The following is a 25046-nucleotide window of genomic DNA, read 5'->3' as shown; positions in this document are numbered from 1 at the left end:
TTTAAAAAGTTTGAGGGTTTAATGGATTGTGGCTTGGATGCATTTATTAAAGAATAGTATAATTATAATTATATTTATGATTATATGATTTTAAAGTAAAATGAGATTACATTCATGAAAAAAGGTATTATGTTATATATTTGTTTATATAGGTATTGTATATCGTTTATATAAATAACATATATTTTTATTATTTATAAATATTATGTGACACTGTAACACTGTAAAATATGTTTTGATACTGCTTATGATAATAATAGCCTTGGGTTAGTCTCTAGATTTTTCAATATTACTCTTAATCATATATATATATATATATATATATGTAATCAAGAATCCATTGTAAATTTAATAATAATCATATAATAAAAATTTCTCATTCTCAAACGTGTCCTGCCAGAACCTTCGACATGCTCACACGTGGCGCGCATTTGCCAATCATTTTGAATCAAGCTCCACGTTTTGATCTTTTGATTTCATACCATCTTCTTCACAACAACGAGCGAGAGAGAGAGAGAGAGAGAGGAAGCGATGGCGTCGTCTTCGATGGCATCGCCGCCGGCGCCGACGAGGATCTTGGTAGGCGTGAACCAGTCGTCGATGAAAGGGTACCCGCATCCATCAATCAGCAGCCGCAACGCCTTCGAATGGACCTTGTCCAAGCTTATCCGCAACAACTACTCCGGCTTCTCCCTTCTCTTCCTCCACGTCCAGATCCCTGATGAAGACGGTACACGTTTCTGTTTCATCCTTCGTTCTGATTCTTCTTTCTTCTTCTTCTTCTTCGATTTTGGAGGTTTTAGATCTTTGCATCATCTTTTTATTTGATGTTTTTTGTTTTTGTTTGGTGTTTAATGGTGCTGTGGATTCTGGCTTTTATCTTTTGCTCTGATTTTGTGAGTTCATGTGATTTTATCTTGTTTGATTTGAATTATGATGTGATTGATTGATTGATCTAGTTTCAGATGTAGTGTGACCAAATTGAAATTTTTCAAGTGATTGTTTATGGTTGAAGGAGTGGGTGCACAATGTGTGCTCTTCTAGGGTTTTGATATATTGAAGAAGGGGGGAAATTGGAGCACTGTGAGGCTACCCTGAATTAGGGTTTTAAATTTTAATCAGTTATATGGAAATTGATGATGTTGCTATTCAATTTTGGGTTGTGGATGAAGACATCCAAATAACTCTGTTCTTCATGCCAGACATTTGATCAGCTCATTTGGGATTAATAAGCATACAAAAAAGATGGAAAGGAAGAGTTTGAACTAGGAGTGAAAATGAATATACGTGCACACACACACACACGAGGACCCATCATATAGATACGTCCTTAGATTTGAAATCTAGGAATATCCATAGGCTACGATGTATTCATAAACAGTTTTAAACAGGATCATACAGTGTTATACGGAAATTATGCAAAGTAAATATATACAGTATTCATATGAATAATAGCTGGTTGATGATAATCTAACAGCTATAAATAAACTATCCTTAATGAACAACCATATGTGTTCCAACTTAAACCATATATATATATATATATATATATTAGTAACCTCTTTCAAAAGGTTAAATGTCTCTGGCAACAGGATACTGTGACTATCAATGTATACAAATGATAGTAATTGTCATCTTATTCCATGGAAGAAGTTCTTTTATTGTTAATATGATCATGTATGGCTCTTTTTCTTCTGATGATTTAATCATGGACAGTGTTTCTTTAGTATCGATTTTGTTAATATTTCCAGTTCATTGCCGATCACTGCTTAGCTATTTCTATTGATCTTAGAAGGAAATGACCTGATTGTTGATGGTATGCTTGTTCCTAGGCCCTGTTATTGAGGGCATCAGAGTGGGTTGTTCTCTTTCACTTCTAATTTAGATTCTCATGTAGCATACTAAGCATGGGCTGTTACTGATCTCCCCTTTTAAATGAACCATTTTCACTCTTGTTAAAACAATGTTATTGTTTTCTTGTATTTAGATTATAACTAAGCTTTCATTCTATGTTTTAATCATCTATAGGATTTGATGACATGGATAGTATATATGCTTCACCTGAAGATTTTAAAGACATGAAAAGGAGGGACAAGATAAGAGGGATTCACTTGCTGGAATATTTTGTTGGGCGTTGCCATGAAATAGGGGTAAGCAAAGACTGAAGAGGTTTTTTTCGGATCTTCAGACCTTGTTATTGGTAGCAAATGTGATTCAATAAAGCTGTAAAAAATGCAGATTAACTGTGAAGCATGGATCAAGAAAGGTGACCCAAAGGATGTTATCTGCAGTGAAGTGAAGAGAGTCAAACCAGATATTCTGATCATGGGCAGTCGTGGCCTTGGACCATTCCATAGGTATTGTCACTTCTTACATAAACAATTAACTTTTGACATTGCAGTGCATGTTGTTTCTTGAAAAATTTCGCTGAGTTCCTTTTCCTGTTAAATTATTGTCTGGTTCTCCATCATGATAAAGCCTGAGTACTAGATGTGGATGATTTTATTTTATTCTGTTTTTTTAGTGGGCTTGCATGAGTAAATAATTGGTTTGTATAGGACGTTCTCACTTGCTGCCATTAGTGATGGTACACAAGTAACAGAGTAAAAAGGCAGCAAATTCTAATGACGGACAGACCTTGAGAAACACTTTCATCATAAATGTTTAATTTTTGCAAGATCATGGGACATTCCACTGAAAATTATTTACTTCTTTTGCAGGGTTTTTGTAGGGACTGTGAGTGAATTCTGTGTCAAGCATGCAGAATGCCCAGTGATCACCATCAAACGGAGAGCAGATGAAGCTCCACAAGATCCAATTGATGACTGATGGTTTTATCACCAATATTCATGCCAATATTGATCATATGCTTCTATTTTCCAGCTTCCTTATATACCTTTCCTTTGCTTCTAGGATCTTTACTCTTAGGCTTCAATCATTTTATTCCCATAACCATTGGTGTCTGTAACTCTAAAATCACTGTTATCTTAAATCATTCCTGCATGTTTATATATGTTATTATTTTAAGGGTGAAAACAGAGGTCCCTTTTAATTATCAGTAAGGTTTTTTTTTTTTTTCTATTGTTTTATATTATTTACTGTATGACAATTCAGTCAAATATATTATTTATGATATATCATTTTACATCTAATTAATATAAATTTTATCGTTTTATAAAAGCCAGTTTAACTATTAAAAAATTTTCAACATAATTTTAAAATAGTACATACGACACTATAATAAAAGTAATGATCTATATTAAAAAAAAAAAGTAGGGCCTATCTAGTCAGCAAGGTTGAAAGAATAGAAAATGATGGTACGGTCACAGCGGAGCTTCAATAATGTTGCACTATAGAATCAGCAACGTGACATTGAAAATTTTGAATCAAAGTGAATTACATGCACTGAAACAGAGCAGTATAAAATGAAATTTTTGCATTAAAAAAAAAAATCATATGATTAAAGTTGTACAGAATTCAGCTGAATCTGAAGGAAACTTCACAAAGCTTTCGCTTATATACCCTTACTAGGATAGGACCTATACACACAAATAGAGAGCGAAAGGGTATATAAACAAAGGCTAAGGAACACCTTCTCCAGGCGCTATAGCGAAATCCATTCTCAAGTGGTTGTCATCTGGCTTTCTGTGTGGCTCGAACTTGAAGCAATCATCGTTGCAATTCAATCAAACAGCATTTTGACACTTCAGAGCTAAATTTATCCAGTTTGATGTACATGAAGAACAAATGATATTATGTACCATGAACTATGGAGAACTCATATACAGTAATAATAATAATATGAGTTCAATATATTTGTTCACATCTTACAACTACTTAGTGTAAGGGAAACTAAACCATGCAGCTACAGTTGACTTGTGGCATTAGCATCCAAAATATGCAGCAGCACTGAAGATATTGAAAAATGGAAATAGAATTCAGCTGTATACAAAATTGGATATGACCCAAATCCTCCATACCTCGAATCTTTTGTCACAACCAAGCACCCCATCCTGGGAACATTTGACACAAGCGGTCTATGTCTATTGCGTCCTGAATAAGTTGTTGAACCTACAGTGACCACATAAAAGTGGGATAACTTAACATTATTGATGCAATGGAATGATTGAACACATCATCAAACTAGCAACACTTCAATTGACATTATTGATTATATATTTCTCTATAGATGGCAAAATAAATGCACCGGGTGCATGCGGACACCGGTTGTTCGGTCAGAGTAAATACTTGTTTATTTGCATGACCAAAAGCAATTACAAAGGATACTTTAATTAAGCTGAAGCATAGTTATTAGTGCATGGGATATAATGTAAGGCATCTAACTGAATATGGTTTAAATTGGTAGGATGAATGACATAATTGATTATAAAATTCTTGATAGTAGCCAAAATTGATTGCAAATACTGGTTTCCAAGAGTGATTTTTTATTTTATTTTTTAAAAAAATTGCCCAAAGGACAAATAAAAAGTTTGTTAGGCTGTCAAAGAACAGGTAGTGTGTGAGAATAATAAATAGCATTGTCCAATGCCTATTGCTGAATCAATAGGATAAACAACACTGCATCATATATAATCAAATTGGCAACAAACAGCTTACCTGCCCCTGCACACTTCTCAATTCACCCTCTTCATACCCATCAAGCTTTTGTTTGACCCGCAGCTTAGCTCGTGCTGCATCTTTGTTTCCTTCATCTGCATCAGGGGAACTCTCCAAACTTGAGCCCAAAACATCATCAGTCTCCTGCAAAATTAAATGTGTCAAGAAATTCAAGGGAGAAGCATACATATCTTATACTATACTAAGACTATATCACAATATCTTGAGGTTTTTTATTAGAATACTTTGGAAATGGCATACACTAAAACTTTTAACAAATTGAACAAGGATTTAAATCATAATGTGCACATTTCTCAACCATCACACAAGACCTCAAAAATTTAGGATGACCAAAATAGAACTTTGTGTATACCTCTTGTCTTTGCAAAGCCTTGAGGGGAGAAAGAGCCCACTTGTAAAGCGGATCATGAATGAAAACCTGCAATTTGGTTTAGTTTAATTCTCCATTAGAAGAATAAAGTATGAGTACTCATTCTTGTAAAACCAAATGACTATTGCTCGTATACTTCTATGATAGTAAGCAGCGCCTCCTTATTTGTCCTCATGACAGACAGAGTTTCCTCACAACATCTTCGAAAGACACCCTCCACTCCAGTAATTCCCATGCCATCTATAACATCTCTTGTCAACCTAAATGGAACCTATGAATCATAACAAAATCAAGAAATGACTCATTAGGTTGATTATTTATAATAGAATATTTTCAGAACTAAAGATAGCAGGCAAAAAATCATAACAATAAGACATACTCTTTCAGGTGTTTTAAGCATGAGACCCTGTTCAAAGGCAACACCAAGGTCAATGTGCACCACCTCTGCAGTAGCTTGATCAATAAGAATGTTCATAGAATGCCGATCTCCCAATCCAACAATGTAGCCCACCTGAACAAAAGAGACCATTCATAATGATTTACTTACCATCAATACTGACACATTTTCAAGTCCCTAGAAGATTTGAAATAATCTTAAACATGAGTAAAGAAACATAAGTGATCTAAAAGTGAAAAGGGTGCGAGTTATGATTCCATATAAGAGACTACCATATTAGTACTAGTTAATCCTTACGCCAATGACTTCATGGCAGAAAACCAGTGTAAAAAGCAAATAAAGAATTAGTGAAGTGAATTCATCATCTTTCAGATTGTTCAATGTGCAACACCCGAGACCAGTTTAGGGTAACTAAATATTAAACAGATTTTAATGGATATACCACATGCTCTTCAACATTTCAGAGAAATTTATGAGTATTCTTATTCTTCTACCAGCTGACATACAACAGGAATATTTTCTAGAAAAAGGGAACGCCTCTGTAAACTTTATTGCTTTGTCAATTAGCAATTATGAAACACAAAAGATTCTAATTTTAATCCTATGGGCTGGGAAAATACGGGTGGATTGTTCCTTTACAAAAAGGGAACTATTAAAGTAACTGCACTGACCATTGAACTAGCTGCAACACTTCTTGTATAAGCCAGTCTGCGTTCAAACCAATCAGCCGGCTGAAGGAATTTTTCCAGGAAGAAGTAATGCATAACTGGCCTGTCTCAATCATTCCGCATATTTAGCTAAGGCTCAATGAATTCACTAAGATTATGGGAATATTAAAGTAACCACGATACGACCTGAAGTTGTCGCAAACTTTGATAAATGCATTGCGCTTATCCTTTTCCTGTACAAGATAATCCATCTTTGATGACAAAAATTCAAATTAAATTATAAAATAGTTAATGAGCAAAGGAAACACAAAGACCATCCTCAAGGTAGCGCAGAATGAATGGTCAAAATATTTTATTTCCATGGCAGATTGAAGAAAAATTTTCTGTTCAAAGATAATTTAAGCTGCACTTCTTCAAACAAAAATATCTAGCACATTACATGAAAACTTATTCTCAATAAGTAGTCTAAAAAGATGAAGGTTCGTAAAATTGGATTAATATAGCCACAAATTTAATTGACAGAGAATTTCTGTTGTTGTACACTGCAGTATATTGCCAGCCCCCCACCCCTCCTCTCCAATAAATAGAAATAAAAAAAGTTCGTTTGACAGAGAGAACTTACATTCGCCATATATTCTCGGCACTGTGAGAATGTCCAGTCCCCTGCTCCATAGCGTAAATGTGCCCCACCATTCCTATTGCTGAAGGGGTAGACAACAATTTAAAGCCTTAAATGCAACAAAGATTAATAACAGAACAGTACTTACTGACCTCCCTAACAGATATTCACCAAGCGGGATAGTGCCATTAACCCATTCGAGTACACCAGCACTAGGGGTGAATGGAACAACCTGTTTTTTACACACTTGTTAGCTCAAATAAATTATGCTATGTACAGAAAAAGGTCTAAAATCAATGAAAACACAGGCCAGAAGTAGTAATCTTTAGAGACCAATTATGTACCTTATAGGTACGTATTCTTAATTTTCTTTTCCATGTGTCTCGATGATTTTCTAGGAAGGTGTTGACCAAACCAAAGAATTGTTCCATAACCTGCATAAAATTGTAAATCCATAGTAGTTGTTGGCAATGACATATAAGATGTACCTAAAAAGCCAGTAAAATCTTCTCATGGGAAAAATTTTTGTACTCCATTTACAAAACAAAAACCAATGTAAAACTTTCCTTTGCATAGAACTGAAACCTCATAAATTATATACAAATGTCTCCATGTGTAGGAGATGAAAAGGGTGAATATGGACTACAGTCAAGCTTACGAGTAATATAATTGCTAAACCTTGAAGTATTGCTTTTTACATATGTTGGTCAGCTCTTGCAATGAACAGGCAGTGTTCAGTATCTGCCAACTCATGTCAATGTGACAATATCTCTCTTAGAGGGGAAGCTACCATCCATCAAGCATATCATGAGGGTTTAGAGAAATTTACATGCTGTGATATGCATACTTAACCAGTGACAAGTTAGCTGTGATAAGGATGAGGCATAAATGTCATAAAGCACAAATGCTTACAGCATCTTGTCGAAGATCATCATTTCCAGATTTTGCAAGCTGACGATATCTATGACCATCAGAGCCAAAACACTCAACCAGTTTTGGAGCGTTTATACCATTCATTACTCTGTAAATTTTGCACAAGATCAGGTGCCAGCTAACATAAAAATCTCTTTTCTGCAGAAAAATCATATAAAGCCAAATTTATCCTACATGATAGACTCAGTTAATCCCTTGAAATACGGAAAAGAACCTTCCACATAATTGCAACTGGGGTCAATGGGAACATTAGCTGTCACAACTGGTACCTGAAAAGTTTATCACAGAATGGAACGGCATATTCAACCATTAGAAAAAGAAAAAAAAAAACATCAATTTGAAAAAGGCTCCAAGAAATGCATTTAGAAAATAACAAGCAAAAGAAAAAAGGCAAGTTGACTTGGACATGTACAAAATTATAAAAGACAAACTACACAGATTTCGCTATAAGCAAAGAGTAAATTTCTCCGTCAATCTTATTTAACCGCATCTAATTTGTTTCACTAAATACTAAATTAACACAACTGGTCAAAGCTTCATCAAATAACTACCTATGGTTTACAAGGTCCAATGTAAAAGAGTTAGAATTAGGGATGGTAATACCCTTGGCATATATGAAAATTGAAAAACTACTTTTAGACTACTTGAACTGACCCAGTTTAATTTTTGAATATCCAAATCCATCCCAACCATTTGAGATCTCAACCTAGATTCCCAGACCCCCCAAACTTTTCCTAAACATACCCTACATGTTTAATATTAGACTACTCAGCCTTTTAAATGTCAGTAAAAAAAAAATTAATGGAGATTATAGTATTCTCTCATGTCCAGTTAGCAAAAAAAGATACATATCTGACCTAAAAAAACAGATATGGGATAATGTAAAAGTACATATGAATAGGTTATATATCAGGTGCACACAGAACTTGTGTTGTAGATAAAAATCGCATAATTATCATCATGCATTAGTTGTTGATCCTTTATTAATCATGCATTTTCTTAACGTTTGTAATGAATTCTTCCTTTTTGTACAAACTACTTTTAGTTATTTTGCATATAGGAGGCTAGAGCTGACCCAAAACTTTGATAAACTAAGGGTGTTCTAAAAGCAAAGAGAATAATGACAAGACTTAACAAGTGGGCCAGCTTTTCCAAGATACACAATCCACTTGTGGTCTGTAAAAGTAATTGGGACCCAGCTCCTGACATTGGGTATAAAAGGCATTAAAAAAGAGTTTTTCAGGGAGAAAGAAAACAGGCAAAGAGAGGGTGGCGGCTGGACAAGTAAAAAGAGGATTCTGAAAGCTCTGAAAGGAGAAAAAAAAAAAGCTGTTGACCTGAAGATCACGCATTTGTGGGCAATATAGGGGGTTTTCCATGTCTTGTGTGCTGTGTTCTTTCATGGTTTTTACTTTTCCTGTTTTCTTTTGCAATCAAGACATGGAAGTGTATAACTTCTCTCTAGGTTTGGGATTAGCCCAAAGTAATGATGATTGATGTAGTTGTTTCTTTTGTAAGGATCTTTTATAATTAATGGTAGATTACTTTGAATTGGCTTTTGATTTGTGCTTGCATAGCTTGGAGTGTGAAAGCACTTGCTTGTTTTGTCATAGGGATCAAGATTAACTGAAAGGTTATTCTAGGTCTTGGAAATTCTTAAGTCAACCTGAAATTACTGAAGAGTATTTCTTGAGGGTTTATTGTTTAATCATTCTTCATAAGGTTTTGAAAGAGTTCATTAACCACAAAAATAGGGGTTGGCTCAATCAAAATCAACTTGTTATCTCTTGAAAGAGAGTGGCAAATAATTAAGGATTATCACCCTTCAATTGATCTACCTAAATCAAGTAGAGATCCAAACATATCTTTCATTACTCTTTGTAGTCAGTTCCCAAGCCTAGGTTTACTTAGATCTGATTTACAATCTACACCCTTGCATCTCTACATTCCCCATTTGTGTAATTTCTCCTGCTTTGTTGTTCTTATTCTTCCATCCCTACATCTTTTAATTGCCTGGATAGCCTATTATTGCAATAGATTAATAATCACACTTGGTTTTCGTTGGATCGATATCTTAATTACTACTTGGCAAAACCGTACGTTTGCGGTTGCGCAATAACTTGTCCTAGTAGATTTAATTAAGGTTTCAAATGCCCAAGGGTCTAATCCCAACCCTTTGTAAGGTCTGCCAAATATGGTATTTCGTTATTCAGATGAACCAGCTATTTGCCAAACATAAATTGCTAAGGTGTTTAATCAATCAAGCACACAATGCAGGTATATTAAAATACGGTATTTCGTTATTAAAATATGGTATTTCGTTATTCAGATGAATCAGTCATGCAGGTATATTAAAATATGCAAAATTCCAGATGCAAAGGTGTTTAACAAATCACTAGTTCACCAAATTGATGAAAGTAAATAATTCCATATTCAAAGAACAAAACTTGAAACCTCCTATATATTCAGAGAACAAAAATTCATAAAGAAAATATTCATTAATAAACACCTACAAGTTCAAGCTGCCGGATGCTGCGAACATCTCTCGGAAGTGCCACCTTCTTATTTGTGTCCTGCCCAAACAACCAATAGAAAAAACAACATAAAATATGTTCTTTATTTCCAAGTTGAAAAAAGAAAATCAATAACAAATAAAAGGGTTATGAATCGAAAAGAAAGGTTATTTCATTAAATTCAACCAATCAAACAAACCTCCTTTTTGGTCTCTAGTTCAGCGAGCCTAATATATATCTCAACCATTTGTCTCATCTATACAAGGAAGTGAGGAAATTTGTTAGTTCCTCAAAAGAGGTTGTATAAGCTTTGAGACTTCTAGAGGAAAAAAGCAATTCCAGAATAGAAGATCAGGAAATTCGTAGGACTGCTCAGAGAACAGAAATGGTAAATGACTACCTGTTGTATTACTCTCCCATGATGTGAGTATAATTCATGTAAGAGATCTTCTGCTGCCTGCTTCTTGTCCATGTCCACAACAAAGGAATTTCTACTTCGTTGTTTATCCTTGATGCGATCACCATTTGCTAGAGCTAGAAGCTAATAGACCACAAAATGCTTAGCCATAAAGAATGGCAAAAATGCAATGTAAAAGTTAAGAAGATTTCAATATAGTGAGAAATTGAATGAGACATTATAAACAAATAGAATGCCTCAAAGGCAAGATAAATTTTATTTTGGTCCAGAGTGATGAGTAACCAATGCTTTAACTGAATGAAAATTTTACACATTAGCAGAACATTCTCCATCAGGAAGGCATAGTACCATTCAATTTATTTCTTTGAAATAACAATGAAATTTTAGATGCATCTCAAAGTTATTAACAGGAAGCAAAATAGACAATGATAAAGAGCAAAACAAAAGTTGCATAAATGATCACTAAATCCAAGGAGAGAACCATAAGTAATATATTCCAGTGACCACTACCTACTAAAACCAAAATCATTCAACACAAGAAGGCCATAACTCTCAAGCAGTAGGCACTTTTTCAAGGACCGACTCAACTAAGCATGAAGATGAACATCAAACCATGAATTTTGTTCATGATACAACAACATTTTACCATCCTAATTCTCCTAAATACAATGTAAAAATTGTTAAAGTCACTGAAAAAATTTATTAGCACATCAATTCATCCACAACATGCAAGGAAGTCTAACATTCATGTGACACGTTACACATTTGCAACATAAATTTCAACTCAGGATGTGACTTGTCAACAGCTCAAGTCCTTATAAACATGGTTGAAGGTTGAAACAACTGCAGTGAACACATCGGCCATGTTACACACAATTGAAACAGGGGCCATGTGAACTATATCTTAATAAAATGTAGAAATACAGTATATCAAAGAGAAACGAAACAGGAAAGTTAAGGTGCCCATACAAAAATTTCAAACGACAGTCAACTTTCAACTAAACATATAAGTCGACAAGCATTACAAAAGAATGGGCACACACTTGGCGTTCACCCCAAAGGATGATACCATTTGCAATCATCTTACCTGAAATATTGTATGGTAAGGATGATCAATGGACATCTTCTTCACAAGTGAAGCCAATGCAACCTGTAAAATGCAAGAGGTCATCTTCAAAAGTAACCTTTGATGTTTGTTCACAACCACAACACAACATTTAAGGACTGCAAACCTGAAAACTATTTGATCCTTGCGAATTTTTTGGGCTGCTGAGTCTTGAAGCAATTTGATACACTAGAGGAATGAATTTGAATGACTGAACCTATAAAGACAACATCCACTTCTTTATAAGAGAATTTGTAAATTTGAAAATATCTCCCATACATAACCAAAAAATTATTAGATAATCAATAATGTAGTTGATGAGTGCATTAATGTCAAAAAAGTGATCTTTATTAAGAATGCAACATTTGCATATATCATAATAGGCCTGATGGAACGAAATGAACATCAGAAAAGCCATTATACACACCTCCTTCACTGTGCTAAGCATAGCTTTCACAACACTTTGTCTTGAAGAAAGGCTAAACCATAAAGAAACAAGTCGGAAAACCTGATACATACAAAACTTTTCTATTATAGTCATGCAATGGAACACTTGACCCAAATTAATCATATGAATTTTATACATAATTATCTGATTCTTGCTGCAAAGCCCTCATTTAGATTCTCAAGGGAAATACTCTGAAAAGAGTAGATAATGCCCTCACGAAAAGGAAGAAATGGTAAAATTTGAAGGATCAAGGACTTAACATCATGCAAGTCAAAGAGTATTTTAATATCACACCAGAAGTGAGATCTTCTTGTGTTTATTGGATTACTCGATCATAATTTAGAAATTTAGGAACAGGAGACACAAGTAATATGAAATAAAAAATAAAAAATATCCTATCATATGCTAATATCATGCTAGAAAGGATGCCTTTTCTTTGTTATTGGATTGCCTAGTCATAATTTCGACAATTGGGAACAGGTAAGACGAGTAATATTAAAGAAAAAGAATTAGTGTCTTATCATATGTCAATTAGCATACAAAAATTCAATCACACATCTTAAATATACTAACAGAATAGAAAATATTACACATCATTTTTCACAAATGGTTGGATGAATTTCAAATCAAACTTGCAATTAAGAATCAGTGTCTTATCATATACCAATTAGTATACAAGAATTCAGTCACACGTCTTAAATATTGTAACAGATGATAGAAAACAATAAACATCATTTTTCACTGACAGACAAAATTCAAATGATGCCATAAAAAGCACGTACCACCCTCAGGTCATATTTTCCGCCTATGACAAGACACTGCTGATATGCCTCTAATGCTAGACTCAGGAATTTATCCCTATCATCCTGGCAAGAAAAAAAACGTATATATATATATATATAACTTCGCAATAATTAGCTATCATAGTTGTTGCCAAGGGCTGTATGGATGAAACTAGTGGCCAAGAATCATATTGAAAAGATATCAGTGATAAGAAACATTATAATCACATAAGAGATATTACCTTCTTTAAACTCCAAAAGGTGGCACTAACGACATGACAGGATTTCTCGTGGGTTTACTACATCATCACCAACTGTACTTCTTCTTCTTCTTTCTGTTGGCCTATGCATGTACCATACATGCGATTGATTCATGTATAAACTAAAAGTGCAAAGAATTTACTAAGACAGACACCTCTTGAGCTCCTATATAACTGCACAATAATTAGCTATCCTAGTTGTTGCCAAGGGCTGTATGGATGAAACTGGTGGTCAAGAATAACGTTGAAAAGAAATCAGTGATAAGAAACATTATAATCACATAAGAGGTGCTACCTTCTATGAACCCCAAAAGGTGGTACTAAAGACATGACAGGATTTCTCAGATTTTTTTTTTTGGTTTACTAGATCATCACTTACTTTTTTGCCTATCCATGTACCATACATGCGATTGCTTCATGTATAAACTAAAAGTGCAAAGATATCAGTGATAAGAAACATTATAATCGCATAAGAGGTTACCTTCTTTGAACCTCAAAAGGTGGTACTAAAGACATGACAGGATTTCTCAGGATTTTTTTTTTGGTTTACTGGATCATCACTAACTGCAATTTTTTTTTTTTTGCCTATGCATGTACCATACACAAGATTGCTTCATATATAAACTAAAAGTGCAAAGATAAGTGATAAGAAACATTATAATCACATAAGAAGTGTTACCTTCTTTGAACCCCAAAAGGTGGTACTAAAAACATGACAGGATTTCTCAGGATTTTTTTTTTACTATATCATAGCTGACCACTTTTTTTATATTATTTATTTTAGACAGCAACTCCAGAGAGTTGGCATGTTTTTCTGTAGCATAAACCAGCCATCCAGAAAGGACATGGCTTGCCATGACACCAGAATACCAACCAACAATTCTGGAGGGTTGGCATGTGTTCCACTAGCATAAACCAGAAGCAGCATGAACTCAACATGCCCCTAAACTAGTGAATTGGCTCAAAATGGGGAGATAATAATTTAATTTGGGAACCAATCATTGAAGTTCCATTTGTAAATGTAAGAAAGCCAAAATGAAGTTAAAATTCACATTATTAAAAGAATTTATTGAAATGTCTGGTTAAATAATTCAACTTTTTGAAGAACAAAGAGAATAATGAAGAAAGTTAAAAGCAGAATCAGAATTGCCTTAAAACTGAAAGTCACCATACCTGCAACTTTTCAGCCTCCTCCCTAAACATTGTAAGCTGCTTTTGAAGCTCTTGTATTTTTATTGAGCAATCAACTTTCTCCCCCTGAAAATAAAAATGAGCCAAAAATGACAGGTGATATGATCACTAACTAGAAAGGTTATATAACATAGGTAAAATGTATGAGATGATGACAATCATGCCTTTCTTGAACTTCTTAGCCCTCTAATTAGAGCCTCCATCTCCCTGGTCTGAAAGCAAAATCCTTTTAAAAGATACAAGCATAACAGAAGTCAACTGAACCTTTTTTCAAACAACAACAAGGTCTTTCTGAGTAATACCTTATGTTTCCTCAATCGCAAAGTTGCTTGCCATTCACTTGAGGCAAGCCTTTCTTCATAGCTTTTGAACAAACCATCAGTGTAGTGTGCAAGATGGAAATATGTCTGACATTGTCTAGACAAAGACTTCTGATCCCTGCTGTTGCTTTGTTCAGTGAGCTCCACAGCATGCTTCAAATATTGGTCTAAAATAGTTCTTGAGCTGGACAATTGATGGAAACAAAATAAATTGTTGTTTCAAGTTTAGATTGTACTTGCAACAATAATCAAAGGAGTAAAAAAGGTCAATATATAACTGTACTTGCTAGATCGTGTCTCTGACAACCACTTTCCAACTAAACGATGCACATTTGAGGCTTCCTCATCCATTTTATAATCCTGAATTATGTACCTTCCAAGGCTGATTGCCATCTCATTCTGACCTTGAGCTCGAAGTACTTTAGCTTCTTCAAGCTGTCAATAGTGGAAGGAAACTTATACTCAATAAGACACCAGGTAGCCCTCTAGATGATAGCTTCACAGACATAAATGATGGTAGGGCAATCACCAAATTGGAGCAGCCAAAAAAATGATATGCTACATTCTACAGTATCTGCTATACACTAATCATGTTTATTGTCCAAGTTGCAGGCAGTAGTATCTTGTCATTATCACTGTACAACTAGGAGTGCATTTTAGACACTTCTTAAGGGATATCATCTGAATTCGGTGCTAGAGTATAAAAAAAAAATGGGCAATATTATTTAAATAGGAAATTTCATATTATACCCTTCCAAGAAGATAAGTATGGGATGTAGTAAGTTTTTCTGATTGACAAAAGAGTAGCTTGAGTTCATGCAAAGCAGCAGCAGCCAGAGAAAACTGGGAACCCTGAGTACCAAAATAAGTCTTTTAGATGGCTAACAGAAAATCAGGATCCAGGGATAGCATAAAAATATTTACCTTACGAAGAATGCATGCCGACTCCAGAAGGTGTTCCAGAATGCTTTCTTGGCAATCTAAAACTCGAAAAAAGGAGCGTCTAAATGCAACAAAAGGTTCCAAAAGATTCATATTTTGTTGTGCTTGCATTCGAATGAAACTCCATTCTTTATTTAATGGCTCCAACTAAAAAACATGCACCCAAAGCTTTTGTTAGTCATCACAACCAGAAATTATACGTGTGAAGCAACACATAAATATCTTCTGCCACTAATGAGACCAAAACTTTAAGCTAAGAAACCAGAAATACAGTTATTGGGGGAAGAGCAGGTCATTCATCACTCATATAAAGAGAGCCTTGACTCATACACAGTTTCCATGAAATCAAGATTTAATGTACAATTGGAAATTTTCAAATGAATATGATCCATATCTAGTATAACTTAACAGCCACATTTGTTCTACCAATTTGAGGCAAAGTTGGCCCAAATTGTAAACATGCATGATTAAAATAATCAATCGTTTCCAAGATAGTTGTGTCAGGAAAACAAGAATACTTGGCACCTAAAACCATTGGATGGGTATGGCCAATCAAACAAGCTTCTATCATGAATCTTTTAGAATAAGTAAATCTGCTAAGAGGTGCAAATAAAAAGCAACATAACAATATCCAAGAGAGCAAGTAGTAATTTATATTTAAAAATCAACTTGCGATTTGCAATGTTAAACCACCTTATATCAGCTATACAAGCCAAATGCTGGTACTCATGACAACAAGTCGCCTTATCTAGTATAAACAATTGAAGGAAAACCATTGAAGCAAATCTTATAAATTGGTAAAAACAAGAAAGCATAACAACATCCATAAGCAAGTACTAATTCCATTTACAAATGAATTCATGATTTGCAAAGTCAAACTGTATCCTATCACCCATCCAAGCCAAATCCTGGTACTGATGGTAATACTGTTGCATTATCTTGTATGACAGGAAGCAATGGAACAAAAACCATTGATAGAAACACAACACAGCACAAGCTAAACATTAAGTAACAATGCATAGAAGACTGCAAAAAGGAAAAGGGGAAAAGCAACACCTGGACTTTTGTAGGAACAACAGGCTCAGGCAAAATTTTATTAAGCTTGAAACAAGTGTTTTCTCCACTTGGTTCATGTGTCCAACGTAAATCCCAGGCAATGCCAAGATGGTATAATATCTGCATTGATAACTCTATAACTAGAAAACAGTTGCCATACTCAATCTGAGCTAAAAAAAAATGATTTTCAGATCCCCATTACCTGAAGCTTCACTACAGACGAAAATATATACTCAGTACTCTCCTGGCTAGTATTAGATACAGACAGCACAAGCTCCTAAGGTACCAATGGTACAACAAAGACAGTTAAACAGCAAAAACATAAAATAAATTAAAATAAGCATGAGAGAAATGAGAAAATACAAAAGTTCAAAAGAAATCAGCTTCATTACCTTCTTTGTTTTCATTAAATTAGTATGAAACTCACTTGAATCTCCCTCTTTCAATGCCCTCAAGCAACTAAAGTAGGAATAATATAATTAACATAAAAGAGAACAACTAACTCAGAATTTTGACATCTGAAATTCAAACCTGAAAAGATTTTCATTGAAATGTTCACCCCTAAGATGTTTCCTAGAGTTCTCTTCTGCAGAAAGTAATGAGAAGTCCCAGTTTCCAGCCCTCCAAGCAGCTTCATACTAAACAAGAAAAGTAGTATCGTTTTCCGAGTACAAGATAAAGAAAGTAAAGGAAATACCTTACTTAAAAATCATCTAAGGAAAACGATGCAAGAAGATGTGGTTTTAAGTTCACAACAAGAACTGGGTCCAAAGAGTGACACTTGCACGGCTAATACTTCAAAACACGCGCGCGCACGCACACACACAGAGTTCCCAAAACTCTTGAAATAGAAAATTGGACACTTTAAGCATGTGGAAAAAATAGAAAAAAGGGAAAACAGAAATAGAAAAGGTATGGCGTCACAGATAATTCTGCATGTATGCATCCTTATTATGAAATAAATATAATAGGGCAAACAGATATATACAAAATAGGGAATCACAGATAATTATGCATGTATGCATCCTTATTATTATGAAATAAAAATAATAGTTGATGCTAACCTGTAATTCAGTAAACTCCAAATCATGCTGAAATTGAACTTTCTGACTTAACAATCCTTGACAATAAAAATCCAGCACATGAGAGCAACCGATTTTGTTTAAAGATCTCATTAATCCCTTATAAGGTTTCCAATGAGCCATTTTCTTATCTCCAGAAGATATATAATAGGCATCAGAGGCTCCTTCACTTGAAATTGAGTCAGTGTCACCCAATCCTGCTGTTCTCACATGCAAGTCATAACACTCAAGAGCCTTGCTCCAATTCCCCTCATGTTCATATGTAACAGTTTGAGATGTCAACTGGAAGGAGAGTGTTCAAATGAAATTAAGAACAAAGCAAAACCAATCCAATTCTGAATATAGTTACAGAATAGCAACTTCATGAATACTGTGATGATAGAAAAAATAGTTTGTATATTCATTAGGAAACGAGTACAAGGATATATAAAGAGAAATATTAGGGGTTTTGTGGTATGGGCCCAATATGGCTCATTAACCAATCTAAACTATAACATAACTCTAACAAATACATAGATCTAAGGTGCCAAATAAGCCCAGAGCATCCATGCACAAAACCAAATAGAAAGGAAAGAGAACATATATTAACCTCCTAATCAAGGAATTTTTGAAAAAAACATTATCCTATATCTCACAAATAGTGGTTGCAGAATAATTCCAACCCCTCAAGAACCTTCAAGCTTTTATTGCTTGAAATCTTGGACCTTTATTAGGTTATAACAAACCTTATTTTGTAAATGTAATAACAGGAAATAACCTATAAAATAATTATGTTTACAGCACAGAAACCTTCTCAACTTAATTTCAACTCATCAGTTCATCACAGTGTTTCTCAGAGTTGTAAGTCAAAGCAATATTGGAACTTTTGCAGAAAGAAGCATCGATAATGGTTCAGTATACCTTTGTAGCCAGTGACAATGAAAACTGCCTCATTTATACAAGGAAAAGTGTGACACCTGGGAAAAGGCCTAAGATTCTTAAAATTATAAATTGACATTGGACACCACACTCGGACAAGTATTGATCCAGAAGCAAAGTTCGCAAACCAGGCGCATTTGTTGGCTTAGCTTGTAGCCCTGCACCCTTTTACGTTAATTAACCTAGGTGCTGAATGAAAAATTAGTTTGCTCAGATCAGTAGATTTTTACATTTTTTTTATGTGCTCTATCATAATTCTGGTCTTAATATGCAAGCGATATTCGATTGTGAAAGAAGGATGGCTGCCTCAACTTGAAAGTCCCAGTCAAGCAAAAGCAGAAAAATCACACAGGTTGCTGGAACAATGTATCATATAAGCTTCACTAAAGAGAAATTCTTCTGTAATGTACACTTATTTTTAGGAAATATTGTAGAAGATACTAATCAAATACCCCTCAATTTTTGGAACAAAGCAGTTAAAAACTGGACAAATAAAAAAAAATAACTCACAGATAATTCTCATAAAGCCAATACAGAACTAACCTTTTGTGATTGAATGATCCCATATATACTGTCAGGTTCATTGATATGAGTAATTGCTGCAATCATTAGCTCAATATGTGGAGGTAGCTGAATAGAATAAGCAAAAACTTTTTAATAAAAGTATATTCTAGAGAAAAGAAGAAAATTTGACAGATGAAAGGAATATACACAATCATTGTCAATTATTTTCCTATTAACTATTAACTGTTAAGATGAGTAAAGAATACCGTCTCAAAATGGGAAAAATCAGGACACCCTAGTGTGAGACCATTAAAATTTTCTTCACACCAATGCTCCACATACATTACTGCCGTAAAGTATGAGCCAGTTCTCTGCAAGAGGGATAAAATGAGCAAAAACAACTATGAGAAAATTAATGATTTGTAAGGCAAACATTTAGACCAAAATTTGATAGGGCTTAAACAAAACAACTATCTAGCAGCAAGAATTATGGGCTAAAACATAAAAAGAATTGATTTAGAGCCTTTTAAGCCTCTAAGCACATGCATCTACAGGAATGGAGGGTAATGGCTAGGAACTACATGTGGACACCGGCAAGAACCTCACACATGACAACAATCTATAAAATAGGACATAACTATAGAATGGATAAATTTATTCTACTTTGAAATTTTGGGGCAAAATCATGCTATCCGAACTACTGGTCGAATCATCATTCAACCCAAAAGAATATCAAACTGTTTCAGGTATATTGTTTTGATTCAAATAGTATTCAACAAATTGTTTGTCAACCTTAGAAACAAATCATTATAGACATGGATCATTGATATCCATGAATAGTATGCATAATGCTAGGGAGAATTATACTTACAATTGCTGCTCTGGCAACTGCAAGATAATCAATTGAAAGCCAGTAAACCTTCACAAAAACCAGAAAACAAAAAGACAATTAATTGAAGTCTTACATATAAATTAAAACCCAAATAAAGAAGTCACTACCATTACATACTACCTAGGATGCCAAGAAGGAAAATCTATAAAATGTTCTCAATTGAGTAGCATTGCTTGATTACCAAAGAACAAAACAAAATACATGGAAACTTGTAACCAAAAGAAAAAATCATCCATGCTACATAAAAACCTATATCAAGAAATTAGACAATGACTTGGAAAGTAACATTGTCATCCCATCAAGAAATGAAATTCTTGGAAAATAATTGCACAACATTTAATCAATCCGAAGGAAGAGCATATATGTCCAGGAAAGTCTTATCCTCTTAATCCTAGATAATCATTTTAATCTTACCATTATCATAGAAGATCAAAGAAGGATCATTATCATCAAATGTAGAATAGAAGATACAAATAGCCAAAGACTTCTAACCTAATACTACTTTTGAGAATTTAATATTCAAATCTCTATGAGACATTTCTCTTTTGAATATCCATCACAATTCATATGGTAAGTGGTGAGCTTTCAATAAGTTACTGTTTTATAAGGATTTTTAGGGATACTAACTGAACATAAAATTGACAATTTGATGGGAGTACCTTAGAGGGTGGGTAAATTCCAAAGAAAGAGTAAAATAATAAAAATCAGATGCAATAACGACCAAATGCTTACCTTCTCCCACAATTTAGTTGATAGGAGCACATTGGATGAATGCTCCTTTCCTTTTTCTGGAGTGCAATGAGCCTTTGCGTACCGAGAAATCCTGCCTTGCTGTAAATTATACAAGTATCACTATCAGTCCTTGGAAAATCCAAGTGTTATGAAGATAAGCAAGCATAAGTTAATTTTCTTGGTCTTCAAAGTTAGAATTGTGAACAAGAGTTTGAGGACTTTCCAAAAAATTAATAAGTAATTAATCTATATCAGCAACATTAACTCTAGAATCTAGTCTCCCAGACATCATGATTATCTTGAAAGACTTGAGCATTCAAAATACCTATATAAAAATCATACCATGCATCATAAACTATTTGGGTTCTTCCAACACAACACTTTCTAAACTGGTTATTTGTTAACCTAGAAGATAAGTGCCTGCGAAAATTATACATAAAAAACATACACAAATGGATGATCAATAAGGTAGAAATAAAAACATATTCCACCAGTGATGAGATGGACATTTTGACATGAAATATGAGTGTTAAAAGGTAGAAATATGGAATAACATGCATGCACCGATGATCAAATGGGCATACAAGTCATGTTCCACTGAGCACATGATTCAAAATTTCACAGGCCATATATACAGTTGCATATATGTTTTAAGCCATGATCATTATCTTCAGTATTTTTCTAATCATACAAGAAAAGAATAAACACATAAAGGGGGGAAAGAAGAAAAAATCACATCGAGAACCACTCACATATCCTCAACAATCAAAGTAAATTTTAATTCAATTCCACTACCTTCACTGGTGGCAAGAACGAATATTGCCTTGCAATTATGTAGCATGACCTTAGTCTATTCAATGCATCCAGGATAACATGAATTGATTTCATCAAGTCATTTGACTCAAGAAAGATATTCTCCTGAACCTGCACAATGCAAACCACCAATTTCTATTTGGTAAACACGAACATGCAATTTCTTCTTGCAGCTCACATGAAAAAGCATGAACTTCTTCTTAATCATTAACAAAAAATAAAAGGTAATAATTACCAAGATAAGAATCTGACCAACTTATGGAAGCCCTTAAACATAATCTACATATTACTCAGACATGCAAACGCTCAGCTATCCTAATAAAATAATAATCATTATATATCATATAGAAGAGGCGAGCTCAGGACCTTCCCTGAGATTAAATGGCAAATGTCTGCATTTGAATCAGCCCTTCCTGCTAGGTTCATCAAAACATTTGGAAATAGCAGTTCAGCAACTTCAGCTTTCAGGAGAACTATATCTTGGCACAATCTGTAGAAGGCACACATGAGACTGTAAAGAAATATACAAACAATTTAGCAGAACAGCTAGCCTACATCGGAGGAAATTGACTACCTCAGGATGATATCATCACTATGACTAATCAACGAGTGCACAAGTGGGCAGACCCATTCCTCATAGGCCTTTGTTTCTGTTACCCACAAGGAAGAATCTTCCAGTGAAATAGTCCCTGTTATAGACCAAAGCCAACAAAACCAGCAAACTTTCCCGAATAAAGATAGGTGATCACAAGCTAAGCCATATAAGACTTGCAGATCCAAAGTTTTCCTTTTTTAAATTAAAGAGAGCATTATAGAAAAGAAAATAGTCCTCTGAAATGTTGTGAACGATCGTCAAAACATAGCCAGACAGATCATTTGGCTATCAGGCTTTTTTACCATATTTCTCGTATCGTTTCAAAACCAAGAGCAGTGTCCCATTAGAAACAATACATTCAACTCCAATGTGAATGTTAGCAGTAACTTGCACCTTAATACTTAAACCAAACTCAATACTCAATAGGTCAAACAAATTTCTGTTCCCCAGCGATCCTTTCAACTGAAGCCTAAGCATACACTTACTATTTTGATGGCATTACTTATTACTACCTTAAGGCAAAAGATCCTAACCATGTAAAATTTCGAAAGCTGTGGAGGTTCAGAATTCACCATATAAACTTATGACCTATATAAAGGGCAGAAGAGTTTGTGCAAGTACTTTTCAAAAACAAGAACTACATTGATCAACCACATGCAAAAAATACACAAAAAAATGTTGGGAACAAATATCATGTTCCCATTCAAGAGAGACTAAATTTCAACCAAAATAAAAAATAAAAAATTAATTATTATCCCTTTGACAAAGACAAACACAAGAAGAAGATGATAAGTAACAGAGTAAAGTGAAAAATGAGTGTCAGGGAGGAAAAAAAATCTCAAGTTTGGAAATCTTAGATTACCCATTGAATGTTTTTCAGAATCAACTAGTAGCTTCTCAACTAGCGCCAAGTGAACACCTTTTGAGTGAACCTACAAATCAATTAGTAGATGACAAATGAAGAAACACGGAGCACTATTAAAATCAGAAGAGTTACAAATTAAATTTATACAGATAATAAACTGATTATGCTTGGGATTGCAACAAAATCTGATGTTAACCTCAATTAAGGATCTCTCGTGAAAATTAAGTGATAAAAGAGCACCGTGACCTTTTTCAGTTGAGAGAATACCCTGGTTAAGCACAAAAAAATTAGTCAAGAAAAAGAAGGTGAAACACCTTGTCATATTAGCTAAATACCATGTCAATAGAAGTCAACAATAGACTACCAAATTCCCAAGTCAGGTGGGCCATAAATTTTTAGTGGGAAGTCTTGACTACCAGATCCAAACTCACATACAAACAACAAGAAGAAGCAATCTGTGTCCTCCCATCACTTCAATAAATAAAAATTACAAGCATAATAGTTTCTACTAGTTCATTAGAAGGATCAAAAGTTGTTAACATATTGTTTCTAAAGCAAAATATATTTATAAACTTGCGCTAAATCAAGAACATTAAATTTCTTAAAAATAACTACTTACATGAATTAAAATGGAGCTTAGGGCCTTGCTAGCACTTATAAAACAAAGTTTGCATAATAATTAAAGTTGGGTGTGATTACATCATGCTGAAAAGACACTAAACTAACAGATGAATGAAAGGCAAACTCCATTCAAGAAGTAAGGCTACGGCTCAGAATATATGCAAGGTGAGGATTACAGCACACCTCAGCCTGAGCCAAAACTTGATCTAAAAAATGGTATCACCTTATGAATGCTATACAAAGGTTTTGCAAAACAAGTGACAGCAGTTCAGAAAATGACACTGTAAGTTACCTGTAGAGTTAGAGATGCCTTGTCAACAATTTTGACAGATTCATCAAGCAGATATTTCATAAGCAATCTTAAAATCTCAATTAAAATCTCATCAGTGACTCCATTGTCGCATTGTAGATTAAAATCCTTGGAAGTATCATGGTAAGATGCCGGGGTTAGATGCTTCTGACTGGGATCTCCGGGTAAATGAAATATAACATCATAGGGATCTCCAATGCCAACCTGTTGATGTAAAAAATAAAATAAAATAAAAATATACATTTTTGAGAAAAAATGTCATGCTGGAAGGATAACTAGTTGAACACTCACCCTTGAAATGAAATCAGCAAGCAATGCACACATATCATTCATACCGTTTGAGCCACATAGCCTCACAAGAGACCATACAGCAGAAACAACTTCAGGATCAGCATTCCAGTGATTGCAATTATGTAGTTTAAGTATACCATTGCTTTCAAGTTGAATGATTTCTCCCATTAGTAATTTCTTGTGCAGGTTTCGAAGGCTGAAAATACAACTCATTTTATAGACAAGTAAAGAAAATAGCTCTTACAGGTTTCCTTCAAAAAACTATGCACAAAAACAAAATGAGAATATAGATGGACACCTCCAAAGAAGTAAACCTTGTGGAAGGTAGGAGCATCGCCTAATGAACTGAAGAAAAAATGGTGACAAGTAATTAGATTTTTTTAAAGTTTGGGCATGGAAAACTAATTCATTTACCTTCAAAAAATGATCTCTTGGAGAGTAGGCTTCACATAGTTTTTCATGAAAAGTTCTGATTCTTGCAAAGGAATCAAGTTGCGGAAATAGTTCCAATTCCTGTAATAAAAGCCAACGAAAAGGCAAGGATGTTGAACAGTTTCAAAACCTCAACAAGATATCAAATAGATACTTCAGCATCTCAGAAAATGTCTCTCTACAATGCATAATGATAAGTTACTAATCAACAAGAAGTAAAAAAGCCCATACCCTAATATAATCATACAATGATGGGTCAGCATCCACCGTTAGCTGATGGAGCAGAGAAATGACCTTCGGTGAACAAACGCAAAACAATACGTAGCCAACT

The 25046-nt window shown here is 34.3% G+C and overlaps 2 protein-coding genes across 2 annotated transcripts in view; one reads left to right on the top strand and one right to left on the bottom strand.

The window, feature by feature from the left end:
* Positions 1-480: 480 nt before the first annotated feature.
* LOC120280140 (universal stress protein A-like protein) lies at positions 481-3074 on the top strand. Its single transcript, XM_039286882.1, has 4 exons — positions 481-730; positions 2029-2150; positions 2239-2357; positions 2721-3074. Exons 1-4 carry the CDS (start codon positions 532-534, stop codon positions 2827-2829), a joined length of 549 nt encoding a protein of 182 aa, XP_039142816.1. The 5' UTR covers positions 481-531; the 3' UTR covers positions 2830-3074.
* A 359-nt stretch (positions 3075-3433) lies between these two features.
* LOC120280432 (serine/threonine-protein kinase ATM) overlaps positions 3434-25046 on the bottom strand; it is a 23013-nt gene continuing 1400 nt past the window's right edge. Inside the window, exons 2-45 of the mRNA XM_039287276.1 lie at positions 24947-25044; positions 24698-24796; positions 24582-24628; positions 24284-24479; positions 23975-24196; positions 23258-23329; positions 23059-23128; positions 22176-22290; positions 21968-22091; positions 21584-21712; positions 20789-20887; positions 20036-20083; positions 19431-19535; positions 19204-19290; positions 17725-18024; positions 17192-17298; positions 17053-17119; positions 16863-16937; positions 16661-16780; positions 15587-15751; positions 15413-15514; positions 14946-15097; positions 14645-14846; positions 14507-14554; positions 14325-14408; positions 12892-12975; positions 12089-12169; positions 11789-11878; positions 11644-11706; positions 10539-10679; positions 10338-10394; positions 10139-10198; positions 7800-7894; positions 7605-7713; positions 7037-7126; positions 6845-6924; positions 6696-6774; positions 6260-6306; positions 6077-6176; positions 5388-5519; positions 5145-5279; positions 4991-5056; positions 4618-4761; positions 3434-4071 (exon numbers count right to left, since the gene is read on the bottom strand). Coding sequence (XP_039143210.1) covers positions 3994-4071; positions 4618-4761; positions 4991-5056; positions 5145-5279; positions 5388-5519; positions 6077-6176; positions 6260-6306; positions 6696-6774; positions 6845-6924; positions 7037-7126; positions 7605-7713; positions 7800-7894; positions 10139-10198; positions 10338-10394; positions 10539-10679; positions 11644-11706; positions 11789-11878; positions 12089-12169; positions 12892-12975; positions 14325-14408; positions 14507-14554; positions 14645-14846; positions 14946-15097; positions 15413-15514; positions 15587-15751; positions 16661-16780; positions 16863-16937; positions 17053-17119; positions 17192-17298; positions 17725-18024; positions 19204-19290; positions 19431-19535; positions 20036-20083; positions 20789-20887; positions 21584-21712; positions 21968-22091; positions 22176-22290; positions 23059-23128; positions 23258-23329; positions 23975-24196; positions 24284-24479; positions 24582-24628; positions 24698-24796; positions 24947-25044 — 4664 coding nt within the window. The 3' untranslated portion in view covers positions 3434-3993. The remainder of the gene's footprint in view (positions 4072-4617; positions 4762-4990; positions 5057-5144; positions 5280-5387; positions 5520-6076; positions 6177-6259; positions 6307-6695; positions 6775-6844; positions 6925-7036; positions 7127-7604; positions 7714-7799; positions 7895-10138; positions 10199-10337; positions 10395-10538; positions 10680-11643; positions 11707-11788; positions 11879-12088; positions 12170-12891; positions 12976-14324; positions 14409-14506; positions 14555-14644; positions 14847-14945; positions 15098-15412; positions 15515-15586; positions 15752-16660; positions 16781-16862; positions 16938-17052; positions 17120-17191; positions 17299-17724; positions 18025-19203; positions 19291-19430; positions 19536-20035; positions 20084-20788; positions 20888-21583; positions 21713-21967; positions 22092-22175; positions 22291-23058; positions 23129-23257; positions 23330-23974; positions 24197-24283; positions 24480-24581; positions 24629-24697; positions 24797-24946; positions 25045-25046) is intronic.

The sequence above is a fragment of the Dioscorea cayenensis genome, chromosome 17 (assembly GCF_009730915.1).
Source record: "Dioscorea cayenensis subsp. rotundata cultivar TDr96_F1 chromosome 17, TDr96_F1_v2_PseudoChromosome.rev07_lg8_w22 25.fasta, whole genome shotgun sequence".
NCBI lineage: Eukaryota > Viridiplantae > Streptophyta > Magnoliopsida > Dioscoreales > Dioscoreaceae > Dioscorea > Dioscorea cayenensis.
Note: the sequence above shows the minus strand (reverse complement) of the source record. Positions and strands in the feature narration are given on the sequence as shown.